The 14,021-nt window shown below is 33.7% G+C and overlaps 1 protein-coding gene across 1 annotated transcript; it reads right to left on the bottom strand.

Annotated features, from left to right (window-relative positions):
• Window positions 1-743: 743 nt before the first annotated feature.
• LOC110829638 (modular serine protease) lies at window positions 744-13,452 on the bottom strand. Its single transcript, XM_022063578.2, has 12 exons — window positions 13,277-13,452; window positions 10,380-10,443; window positions 9,478-9,594; window positions 8,838-8,978; window positions 6,783-6,899; window positions 6,121-6,470; window positions 5,335-5,544; window positions 4,353-4,517; window positions 3,645-3,766; window positions 2,312-2,488; window positions 1,765-1,921; window positions 744-1,239 (listed from the first exon to the last, which is right to left on the bottom strand). The coding sequence occupies exons 1-12, from the start codon at window positions 13,326-13,328 to the stop codon at window positions 1,052-1,054; spliced, it is 1,860 nt and encodes a 619-aa protein (XP_021919270.1). The 5' UTR covers window positions 13,329-13,452; the 3' UTR covers window positions 744-1,051.
• Window positions 13,453-14,021: the final 569 nt, after the last annotated feature.

The following is a 14,021-nucleotide window of genomic DNA, read 5'->3' as shown; positions in this document are numbered from 1 at the left end:
GTTACAGAGAAATGTATAAATACAGAGCAAGGTAACCAAAACCAGTATGTAGGTGTTTTGCACTAGAAAATAGTTTCAATGTCAGTAATTTATATCTTTCAGTACCATTTATCATCAGACTGCTTTTATTTTCCACTGATATACTGAACTAGTTTTCTTTCTCTTTTTGTGCTCACAAATAATTCTAGAGTTCTACAAAATAAATTGTAATACTGTTATAAAGGGCTATGTTACTAGAATATTGTTATTTTAAACTGTTCTGGTTGAAACGTTCTCAATAATCTACTATATAAATTATCAACACATTTCAGATCCACTATAATGATGTCCTCAAGACTGGAGCTTGATAATATGGAGCCATTTTGATCTCCAAAATTTTCCTTCTGGTTTGGATCTTTTGAAACTTGAGTTAACTACAGTGTCATAATAAGGACCAGAAGTTCACTATAACCAAACTGCATTGTATTTATATTTAATGTCTATGGAAAAGAGCGAGCAGTGTGTGAATAATATTTAATCCTCTTTTTTGCAACTTACCATATGACATCCCATGCTATTGGGTTTGGAAGAAGTAAGTTGTCTATTACTTATCTATTTCAGTATATTTAATTAGATTTATATGTTTCTTTCATCGAACCTGTGGGTCAGAAACAGATCTTCAGCTATAAGACCAAAAAGGGACAAAGGATTAGCAGAGGATAGGTGCAAGATGTCTGAGCAAGAAGCCAAAAATTCAGTTCATGCATAGTTGATAAGCCAGAAAGTCTTTGTGGCAGATTTATTTAGATGGCCATGAGTAAATTTATAATCAGTATGCAGAGCTTCTATTTTTATCACCAACTCCAGATCCAGCCTCTGTTCATAATAGTTCTACTAGTTTCACATCATACATTGATCAGATTACTTCCATTAAGAGCAACTGTTGTACTAGCGGTCCTTCCTTTCTGTGTCACATAAATTGGATACTGGCAGAAGGAATGGACGTGTTGATGGCATTTCATCTAGCCATTGTGTTATTTCCTGTATAACATAGTACCAGAGCACAGTAGTGTCATCTTATATTGCTATCGATCCATGAAAGAAAATCTGACACCTTTGTGAACGCAGTGTATTGGTCAGTAAAACATTTTGCATCACCTTCTGGTTCCAGTCCCACACTTACAAGTCCACGCAAATAATACTTCTGGTCATGCGCAAATGCCATTCCTCCGCCACTGTCTCCTGGACACACACTTGTACCTGCAGGGCAATAAAGGGAAAGCTGACAAATAAACAAACTAATATTTAGTATTTGACACCTGAAAAACTTGTATAATTTGTAAATTCAGCAAGTGAGAGATATGAAGGTGAGGCATTTGTATAGAGTTAATACAAACAAACGTAACCAGGTTATGGACAAAAAAATAGAGGCACATAATACAGATACAGTTCTTTCTTTCTGTGTTATTAAAAATGTATGAGGCTGAGGGTTTAGTATTGTTGCATTTTAAGGTAATTTTCCTGAATATACTATGGAACATAATGTCATTGGTTACAGTTAAGTTAATTTCCTTAAGAACTAAAATCAAAACTGTTGTACAACATTTTCATACAAAAATGAAACCTCTGAAGTGATGTTTGAAAAGGCAAAAAGCTAGCTTGGATTTACTATCTTCTTAAATTTCTGGGACAATCCTAGAATTTATAACAGAAATTAAAGACAGGTCCTTGTATTGTAGGAGCAATAATGATTTGAACTAATGATATGAAATGAGAAACACTCACCGTTCAAGTAGCCAGCACAAAACTTGTCTGGAGTGACATAGGATTGAAATGTTTCTGGAATAGTTTTCCAGCAAGTTTGAAAATCCACAAATGGCAAGTTTGTAGTAAGAAGCTCATTGCTTGGTTCATTATTTTGTGTGTAGCCCCAACCAACTGTCTGTGAATGAATAAGAGAGAGATAATTTGAATTGCAAGGTAAAATGAAACCAAAATTACATACACAATTAAGCTAATTTCCAAAGCAGACTACATAGTAAGTAATGATAAAATAATACCATTTTTGTAATTCAAGGCCCTATGTAAAAATTTTTAACCTACTAGTTTTCTACAGTGAGGTGTTGCTAGCCACTTGTCTGGAGTATCATCCCTTTTTTGGCTGTTCATAAGTAATTATTAATCTACCGTACATAACCGTAAACACAGACTGACAAAAACAATGAAAATTCTCACACATTTAATCTGTCATATAATATACCTCATAAAGTTATGATATTTTACAATATAGTAAAAAAATAAGTTATTAAATTTCAAATTATAATAAACTTACTATTCCAAGGTTTCCATTGCTTAGCTGGAAGCGTTCATATTCATTCCTCCAATCGACACATACTGGTAAAACTGCCCAGGTCAGCTCCACTGAGATATTCAATTTTAACAGAGCAATATCACTGCTGAAGTGCAGATTTCGTCCTTTGTACTTTTCATGCACTATAATATCACTCAACTGCAAAGAAAATTAATTGTGTCGTTAACTAAAAAAATATTCTAATACTGATAACAAATTTTGTATAAATATAGCTGAATCTTCAGATTACACGTTTTCCTACATTTCTACACAACAAAGATCATTCTGAGTTGTGAGAGTTCCAGTACATCATGGGTTATGTAATCTCTACAAAACCAAAAATGAAGGTGCCTTAACTTACACCACATTAGAGCTTCACAGGATATGGACCTTATAAGATTCATCTCCATATATTGAGATAAATATTACAAGGTCTCTGCCTTTTCACATATCAAATCTATATATTCTTGAGGCAAACATAAAAGGTATAAATGTCACTGTGCCTGAAAACCAAGCCATAAAGATGTATGGAGGAGTGGAGGTAAAGCTCTACACATTTTTAACCTTAGAGGAAGTGGTCATCTTCACACTCTCATTGCTTATTTATGTGGAAAAGGCCCCAAGAATCCACAGAATATGAAACTGGATGGGTCTCAGTGAGAAGAAAAATCTCTGCTGCCGGAATCAGACCCCAGTCGTCTAGCCTGTAACCAGTCACTATGTATATCTAAAAGTAAAAAATCCAACCTGATAATGTAATTCGTGTACACATGAGAAAATTAAACACATAGAGATTATTTGAATGTTGCAGTATATAACGGATATGGTTCCACTTTAACAGACATTTGGAAAACATTACAAATTCAGATTAAGTTGAATTTGTTTCTATTCTTCACAGCACGTAAGGACTTTAATTATGCCACACTATCACTAATTAAACTAAAAAACCTGTGCAACTACCTCACTCTAGGAGTAAAATGTCTGGAATTTGAAAAAATATTCAAATATTGGTCTCAAGCTTCCTACAAAAATGAATGGCTACTACAGCCACTCCATTATTGCCTAAAACCACAACATGGTATGGCTCCATTTTCACTGTATCAGAGCAGTTAATGACTTGAGCCATGCTGTTCTTCCACCATTGAATGAAGTTACTTTTATATATGGAACAATTCAAAACTGAATTAAGGGCAGAACTGGAACCATGCCAGTTTTGCACTTGGTCCTTCATTTATGGCTCTAAGGCACAAAAATACATAAATAATATCCAAGAATGTTGTTAAGAACGAACACTAAGTCAACTGAATTCTCATACCTGCCGCTCTTGCATTTCAGAATCTTTAATATCCCAGTCCCTATAATATTTGCCAGCTGCAATTCTGAAATTATCCTTGTCCATTGTTTTACCATAGGCTTCACTCCAAAAGCAATGAGCAGCTGTAACATTGAATACACATAAGGTTAATATACTTTATTATTAAAAACTTTTTTATAGTGTACAATTTACCTTTCAGGGTTCTGGATGTTTATGTAGTATAGATTATTAATTTATTTATTATTTTCTTCTTATACATTCCTTATAATCACAAGAAATTGTAATATTCTGTTACAATAAATTGAATTACTGTAACAGTAAAAATCAGAATACACTAAACTGTTACACAGGACACTCCTAATATTTTTCTCATTTCTTTTTCCAACAAGCTAATGCATCATGTGTTAAGAATTCAAAGTATTTGCTGACAATATATGATATTAAATCACTTACTTTATCTATAGTACTTTTTCTACAAAATTCAAAACCACTAAAATAAAAATTTTATTCTTCTAATTTGACCTGAGACAAGGAGAAGATTTTGAAATTTTTAAATATTTCTTTGTTTAATATAGTTAACTAAGCCTCACTTGAAAAAATCATAAATAATTCACTTGTATAATTAACCACTTAAGCTGCTTTACCGTGGCCCATGGTATGTATTAAAAGTAGGATGATTAGACTCATGAGACATTACAATCAACATACCAGATACTACTGTACTTGGATTGATGAGTGAACCACCACATATTTGCTGAAGAGTGCCATTAGCAGAATATCTGTATATACCCACATGCCATGGAAATTCGCCAACTTTAGCTTGCACTCCATTAGAGACAAACGGTTTTCCTTTAGGATTTCTCTTTCCACACACTGTAAGAACACAAAATTAAAAATGTTGTGTGTTTGCAGCTATGCCTGCAACAGGACTGGAGGCTGGATGCAGCCCATAAGATGATTTAACTCAATTACAAAACAACAGACATTGGAAACCCTGTAAAACACAAGAAGACATTCTACATCCGCCACTTACAGTGGCATAGTATTTATTACTCAAACCTGTTGACCTCTATCATCTATGAAACACAGCTTATGTGACTCAGCTGACTGTGTTCACATTAGGATACCAGTAAACTGATAGTCTGGCATTGAAGTCCAGCCAACAGCCCCATGAGTATGGGGATTTAAAGCCCTTATTCCAGTACAATAACAGTTAAGACATTTCTCTTCTTCTTCACAGCCCATCTGCTGAAGTAGTTTCTCATTCCAGAATACAATTCACAAGACAGCCAACTTCACACTTGCCACCATGAGAACCCGAAATCTCACATAGTATGAACTCAAGTGATTTGAACCTTTTTATTTATTTTACTAACAATTAATGCAATAAAATGTTGATGAACACAAAAATAGTGTAAGTTCTCATGTTGTTCCAAAATACATTAGCCTCTCAGGTATTTCATCATCATCATCTTCACAATTTTTAAGATGACTGTCTTCTGGGTTGTTGCGCCATGTAGTCTGGTAAAAGTTTACCAATGTTTCAGAGGTCCTTGCTGCCTCCTTCACCAGGATGTCCTGACAACCCAGAAGACAGCATCTTGAGACTCACTGCCATGAAAACCTCAAATCCTAAACAGTAATTTTGATTTTTTTGGATATAAAAGAAACCTGTTAGCATCTAGCTGACCTTGAGTGCATGTAAATAATGGCCTGTCCCACTTTCCATTCTCCTGGCACGTGATCTTGGTATAGCCTGGCTCAAAGGTTAGTTGGTAGGACACTTTGCATTCCAAGGAAGCCACAGTTCCTGGGGCCATAGCCTTTTCACATAGAACATTATTGCCTTTATAGTTACACTTAATGTTCAGGTTGTTGGATTCCAGTGGTGGACATGATACTGTAACAAATCAAGTCATGAGAACCAGTTCTCTCTAAAGAACTACATAAGGTGATGTGTAACGAACAGAAACAGATAACACAAAAGAAATATGTTTCTATGGAACAAAGAGATAGAACTATTACCACAAAATCTCACAAAAACTTGATGTGACAGTACAATCCAATTTTCAGCCCAGCCTTACAACACCTCTATTACAATATATTTTAACGTCATCCTTCTATTCATGTCTCTGTCTCACAAGCAATTGCAGATAAAATTAAATACAAAATTTTGTCAGAGTTACAAATGTCATAAATATTTAAAAGAGTTTATATTATTGCATAACGTATGTATTTATATATTATTATTCATTGCATTAGATATGTAGAAAACTGCAAATGTCAAAGTTGTTTCCTGCAGTAACATGCTCTAATCTATCACCACTAGAATCATACAGTAACAACTATTATCACTTCCAAATGAGTCATATAAAATATCACCTTCCAGTGTTATGACCAAAATAATCCCTATCACTGTCATCTGTAATACCACCACCTAACATGCATGTAGCCATCATGAATGAAATGTACCAACCTGGAACACATGCAGGATGTGAATTAGCCCACTGTCCTTCAATACATGGAATTGAAGCAGTGCCTGCCAAGTTGTATCCAGCAACACATCGATATTCTAGGATAGTATATTCAGGTGCAATAGTATCAGGAACTTGGAGACAAAAGGGAGATGTGTCAGTCTCCTTACAGTTAAGGATTTTGTAGTTTCCATTTTCTGGTTTATTTGGAAGTTTACAAGTGGGCTTGTTTTCTGTTCCACATAAGATGGGAGCCTCATCCGAAGAGTCAGCACAGTGGGGTTGACCATCACAGCGGTAATCGAGGTCGACACACGCACCGTATGAACAACGAAATGTAAGAGGTGAACACCTGGAAGTAAATTTAATAAACATTTACCTTTAATGTAGTAACTCTCAGCAAAAATAACCCATGAATACTGATTTGGAGTCTGGTGATGAAGTGGTATATATTTGAACTGCCATGTTGCTTCAATATTTGAACAAACTATAAAATAAAATAAAGGTAATATTACTTCATTTGGTTTCCAGTGAAGTAATTTTACATTTATTTAAGTTTAAAAAAATGTTAATTCTCATTTTGAACTTACTTAAGAGTCAAATATCACTAGATGTAAATTAGAAAAGCAAAGTGGATAGTGGAAAATACAACAAAAATAACTACCTGAATTTGCTACACTGCTCAAATGTTTCATCAGAACCATCATCACAATTTTTAATCCCATCACATACTAAGGTATTATCTATACATTTGCCAGACTTGCAGTGGAACTCTGAAGACCTGAAAGTCAACACACACATTTGTTACTTTGAGATGAGTAATAAAAGGGAATACTTAGGGACTTACACATTCATGTGTGCCTATAACTGATAAGAATAGACTTCTGCAGAAAAATTCCAATTATGTTTCTTTGTACACTGAGTTTATTCAGGAATGTTTCCCACAGATGGAAATACCCTCCTCTTCTCCATGTGTTTCATCCCTAAATCTACTCATGTTTTTCATTTTCCTATCTTAAATTCATTACAATGTTCAAAAGCAGAAATTAAAAAAGTTCAGTAATGTCATCTTCTTCAATCTGTTTGTGTCTAAAAGAATCCATGACTATCACTTAATAACTTGACAATGGTATCTACAACATGGTACAATTTAAAGAAAGCTATATTTTGTGGCATTGCATTTGAAAAATTACATGTAATACATAAAAATGCTTCTATATAGTTAATGGATCTGAAGCTTCCAGGAATAAGATTTATGTATAAATGTGAGCACCACAGGGATACAAAGTTTGAACTTTCAATGTAAGTTCTGCTGAAATAGACTGGTAGCATGGTTTAAATTAATTTTAGTTCCAGGCAAAGGTTAAATGACTTACATTTTGAAGTCCTTAATAAAATTTACTACTAAGATCTATTATATTGTATAAGTGAATATTATGTCATTTCAGCCAGGGACTGAGCAAGTATCCCCTACTTTCAAAGCAAATAGATTATCACTGTTCTATTTTGCCATTTTTAAAAACTCTAGAGAGATGGAAATATTTATCATGGCCAGAAAATTACTGACTGTAGTGCCATTAACTTGCTCCACAATTGGAGTTGAACATCTAGGTAGATGATATGGTTTTTTTAATTACGTTCACTCTGTCACAACTTCCTTTATCTTAAAAAATACCACAATTATTTTCCCTCTACCCACACATTGCAACATTACTTATGGTTTAATAAGGTACTGTGAAAAGGATAAGAGAAAATTTAGTGAGAAATTTGAGATTTAATGTTCTCACAGTGGTTAAGATAACAACATTGTTATTAACAATTATTTATTTTCGTCCGTCTTATCACAATATTTAAAATTTCTTATAATTAAGATAATAAAATATTATTGATGTTCCATATCGATTGATCGATTTACATTTTGGAACATCCTTTACACAACATGTTTCAGTTTTTATAAAACCATCTTCAGGTGTATAAGATTTACGAACTTAAAACTCAAATATTATTCCATTTGGTGATGTTTTATGCCATTTGTTTTTCGAATTTGGGCGATGTGTTGTCTTTTCTTAAATTTAATCAGATGTACATATCGGTCTGTAAGTAGAAGATTGAAAGAAACACTAAAGAATTTAAAAGAATTTATAAAAGAATTTAGAGAATAAAATGCAAAAATATATAAATTATAGATAAAAGTAGCAGTAAGATATAAATAAAAATAAAACATACCTTAGATGTAGGATTGATTGTTTGTTCCGATATATCCAGAAGTACGAATTCGAAAAACAAATGGCATAAAACATCACCAAATGGAATAATATTTGAGTTTTAAGTTCGTAAATCTTATACACCTGAAGATGGTTTTATAAAAACTGAAACATGTTGTGTAAAGGATGTTCCAAAATGTAAATCGATCAATCGATATGGAACATCAATAATATTTTATTATCTTAATTATAAGAAATTTTAAATATTGTGATAAGACGGACGAAAATAAATAATTGTTAGAATATTCACAATATGACGCAATTACACTATCTTATAACATTGTTATTATCCTGCATTGTGACTTGTGTGAACTTGTACTTCAACATGAAACAGCCAATTTCTATGACATACAGTATTACCTTATCTATAACATATTTCTCATTAGCAGTTACTTTTATAAAAGCATATTTTCAAGATGTCTCTAAGAAAGATCTGTGTATATCCTCATATTTACTTGCAAACGCCGGTACTTGGCTTTACATCACAGGAGGGGTGTTTTTCATCAGACCCATCAGCACAATCTGCTATACCATTACATTTGGCACTACCATCAACACAAGCCCCATAGCTGCACTGAAAGGCAAACTTGGGACACCTGCAAAAAGTACAGGTTCTGTGAGAAAGTATTTCTGTATCACCACTGAAACAGCACACAAGCAAATGGTTGTACATAAGAGCAACTGATTCAGAAAAATTACAAAAACTTCTCACAAAAGGATCATTCTGAATAGTTATCTTAGCTTACTTTGCTGCTTGGTCATTCTGCACTAATATTAGTGTTAATAATAGTAAATGCTGTAGAACAAAGAAGAGTTGAGAGGAACAGCCTTAATTTTTTCAGAACAGCTAATTAGAAATGATTTAATAGTTCTAAACCTGAAAGTCACAATTGCCAATTGAGTTTCTGAAAAGTTTATTAGGGTTTATCCCTCTGTTTTATAATTTTTGAATCAACATATTTATAAAATAAAATATATGCCTAGTAAATTTTTATATACCATACAAATTCAAGGGTTCCATCATAAACGTTGATAATCACATGAGTAACTTTTCTTCAGACATCAACAAATAAAACAATAATATAGCTAATGTACCTTATTTTATTGCACTGATGAGCTGTTTCATCTGAACCATCATCACAATCTTTAAATCCGTCACAGAGTAATGTACTGCTTATGCACTTACCAGATGCACAATGAAATTCTAAAGCACTATAAAGAAACATAACACAATCAATGAAAATAAGTCATGGCCATAAATATTTTAGAAGAGTAGATCTCATGGATATTTTGTATGCTTGAAAACTATAAGATATCAAGTAACTTGAGGTGAGTAGTGTTGAAAATGTAAAAATAATAGTCATACAAGGTCACTTTAAAAGGTTTGCCCTGCATTTTTTCTCAGCAAATAATTAACAGATGAAATATGGTACCTATTAATTTTGAACTTTCCTGCTTTGGTGTCTGTAAATAAGGTATGTAACCATCTGTACTCCAAGTTTCAGCTGTCTTGTATAATTCTTTGCTGAGAAAAAAATGTATACAAAACCTTTTGAAGCAAATTTTGTAACATGGGAAGTGTTTTTATTACAAATCAGTAATTAAGATCACATGTTAAGAAATTAGAGTTAATTAATGGCATGTAGAACTTAATTCCTCAGGGTTTTTGATATTAGTATTCTTCAAAATGGGCATGCTCTGATGGAAAATAAAAGTGACAGAGCAAAGGATAGTTTATATAGCAAAAGAGGATAATCACAAAACCTTCTCAAGGCTATCAGGATAACTGGTCTCTGGGCTCAGAGTACTAACCACTTAGCCATGACATTTGATAAAAGGTACATGAGGAACTGACAATATAAATATGTATAATGAGGTTTTGAAAGTGAATTCAACAAGCTCAGCAGCTGAAGAAAGAATAATTGAAACACAATTTTGTCATAAAAGTTATTAAGTGAAATTACTAAGCACACTGTTGAATGAAATGATTGCCTTACCTGCAGGTCTGTCTTTGAAATCTCTCATGTGGATGGATCCTTGATTCGACCTTCAGTCCATTATCTGAATAAAATTGTAATATGATACATTAATTTTGCATTGCTAGGGTAAAAGAACTGAAAATTTAAAGAACTACACACATTATGCAAGCCATGTCTTTGTACTGACATTCATCTCCATTTACCACTAAATTTGACTCAGAAAACATGTTTCACTAATCATTGACTTACTCATTCAGTTTTTCAGGGATTGATCAACTAATGTTTTATAAACCACATTTTTGGTTGGTTTCAAAATTATTGTTGTTAGGGCTAACTATTCATAGTAGACTTGAATGGTATTTAAACACAAATAGGGAATAAACGTTTGTTTCAGAAATTGTAAATATTGCTAAATTATAAGATTCAGGAATATGAAGTTTTAAAGTATGCAAACATTATGCTTTCAAGACTCATCTTTCCTGTAAGTCTTCAAATTAAAAGTACTAAAGCAGTCTGGCATGCAATTTCAGAGTGAAATAAATGGCCAAAAATATGATAAAACCATTCTTCATTCAGTTTTAAACTTTTATATGCTGCATTCAACAATAAACAATTCACAAAATGTGCATACTTTAAAAAGGCTGATGCTTCTACTTGAAACAGTCAGAGAAGAAATTAAACGATATTTGGCTAAATTTTACATCACTTTTCCAAGTCCCTACATGAGCATATTTTACATCTTATAGTACTCTGGAGATGGGGATTACATCGCATTGCACTGATGCTTTCCTCCCAATGTTTGATATATCTGTATTTAAAAGAAGTAAAAGCACAGACTTGCTCTCGTGGAATATCCTGGCTTGAAAGCTGCAGATCACGCGCATATAATATTTCTTTCAATTAGAAACGATTTTGAGGACGAACAACTTAAAGAACAGTTCCGAGTGGAAAAATAACCTTTTCTAAATAATGTGTATTTTATTTCATTGTTGTGTGTGTGTGGATTCATGAGAAAGGTACAGTTTCGTCGAAATGCATGCCAGAAGAAACGTAGCGACGGTCTAATTTGGCCCAACAGGACAAGCGGCGATTTAAATTCCCTGTATTTTAAAGGTTATTACTGCAGAAGCGTATATATCATGAAGTCCCTAGCATTATACCAAATAAATTCCATATTAATTTCTTAAAATTACATTTTCTCTTTTTCCCGAATTAGATTTGTCCATCTAAAATATTCACAAATTGTCATTAAATATATAAGCAGAATGGCCTCTTTAGCTGTTGTCCTGCAAAGTCAACATACAAATATGATCGCGCTATTTATTTGCGAGTAAGCAGTTACTTATTTACCGGGAATTAAGCACTCTTTTTATTTATCTCCGGAGGAAAAGATTACACATTATAATTAGTTTAAAGTACCGGTACCTTTATAATTATAAGCACGCCAACCAGTTCTTCATAATCTGGCTGACTAAAGAAAGAGATAGAAAAGAACTCCGGAAGTCATGTTTGTTTCGTTGGGATGCAACACGTCTGTGCCAACGTCGCGACCGAGTGATTAACACTCCTGCTTTGTATTCGGGAGGTTACGCTTTCAAATCTGGACACAGAGTTCGTTTAGTCTAAGTTTTCCTGGTTTTCCTCGGTCTCTCAAGACATGCTGGGATAGTACCTTAAATAATTAATCATTCTGTCTATCACTGGACGACATAGAGTTTGAGTTACTGACAGCCATGACCAAGGGCAATATTATTCATGTGGATAATATGATAATACTGTCTCATCTTCAACACAAACATGAAACGGCAGTAGTGGACGATATTAGCAAAAATGATTCCCTCATTCTCCTCACACCATTACAATTGAAACTAATATTTCTAAATGATTCTGCTCTCTCCATGTCTCTCACTGTAATCGCCTGCTATATTTCGAAGCCTGGTGAACAGCTGCATTAGGAATAACAATGGTTTGTATTAAGGTAGTTGTCGTAAAAACAACACAAATTCTGTAACAGGTTACGTGTGTTCAGAGTAATTTGTATTAGGTCCAGTGGCAGTAAACAGGCTAACTCATTACTTACTATAATTACTAATGCTTTGCTATGATGAATGCCACATCACCCAGGAAAAGATAAACTTTAAAATTAGTCTACTTTGCTTACTTTCATTCGATCATGTCTTATGGAATTATTTTCTGGGGAAACTCAACAGACAGCAAAGAGTATTTTACACCCAGAAGAAAATAATTAAAATAATGGCAGATAGTGAAAGGAGAGTCTCCCCCATATAGGGAATTGTTTAAAAAATGTAATTTTCTTCCACTGGCCAGGGAATCCTTGCTCTCATTATTATAATTTGTAGTGGACAACAAAGAACATTTTCAAACCCAGATATCCACAATTTAAGTGCAAGATATAGATATAACTTACATGTGCCAAACAATAAATTCAGTAAATATAAGAAAAGTGTTTACTTTATTGGAGTTACGCTATTCAATATTTTCCCACACTATAAAAGGTCTGAATCACGATATAAAGACGTTTAAGCCAGCAACAAGAGTATCTCCTATCTCACTCCTACCCCATAGAAGAATTTACCTCAACCAAGAATATGTAAGCAACGGTGGTTAAGCTTCCTTGTATAATTATGTTTGCTGTTTTTCTGTCGTTGACCGTAACTAAGTAATTTATATTAGAAACAAGGATAGTATTTGTGCTATGACGTTTACATACTTGGTTTCAGCCTATGAAGGATCTATGAAATATAAATAAATTCTATCCCATTCATAGAAAACTAAGCGGAAAAAATTATAAGTACTAAATTCACATAATGCTCTCCGTTACCTTGTTCCTTTCAGAAAGAAGGCGTACGACGAGCACTTGGAGAAACTTCATCCAACTAGTCAAATATACTCACCAGACTGAAAGATGAATAAAATGCAGCATACATAACACAATATTCGTCCCATCTCAGACGGAAACACAATACGGTCTTTTCCATTCGCTTCACAATCTGTTCATCTTTAGTTCCTGTGTAACAAAGAACGATGCGATCTTGACTAGCCCAAGGCGGCAAGGTTACAGAGACAGGAAAATCGAGACGGATGCAATGTTGGAATTCCCGACTTACGGTGGTTTGATGTGGATGTTACGTCAATATCGCAAACAGTCAAAATGTTATTTCGATTCCTGCTTCAAACAAGCAATACATCTGAATAATTCCATTACCAACTATAAATTCTATTAATAATCCTAATCAGTAACACAAACACCGAATTTGCTATATAGACGTTATGTTCCACGTTTAGGCAATAAATACAAAAGCTGTATCGACGAATATTCATTATGGGGAATTGCAGTCTCGTCAACATAACCGAACTGTACCCCACTAAACCTACAGCCATTTGACAGTCATTAAACAAATGTAAACAACAAAACTGAGAAATGAGAGAGAACCAACATACCAGTCTTCCAGAAAACATCGCATAAACTACCGTTACTTTCTCCAGCGTGTAATTACGAGAGCAACAACTCACAAGTTATCTAAATAAAATTACACAAATTCATGAGTTCCAATAGGATGGTCATATTTACAGCAGATCTGTAAACAAACATTCACGTGAATGGGTCACACTGGGGAAGCATCACCTCTCAAGGGATGA

This window comes from Zootermopsis nevadensis, unplaced genomic scaffold, assembly GCF_977971745.1.
Source record: "Zootermopsis nevadensis isolate Lab colony 2312 unplaced genomic scaffold, Znev_1.0 Znev_ptg000020l, whole genome shotgun sequence".
NCBI lineage: Eukaryota > Metazoa > Arthropoda > Insecta > Blattodea > Termopsidae > Zootermopsis > Zootermopsis nevadensis.
The sequence above is the reverse complement of the archived record's forward strand: the minus strand, read 5'-3'. Positions and strand labels throughout refer to the sequence as shown.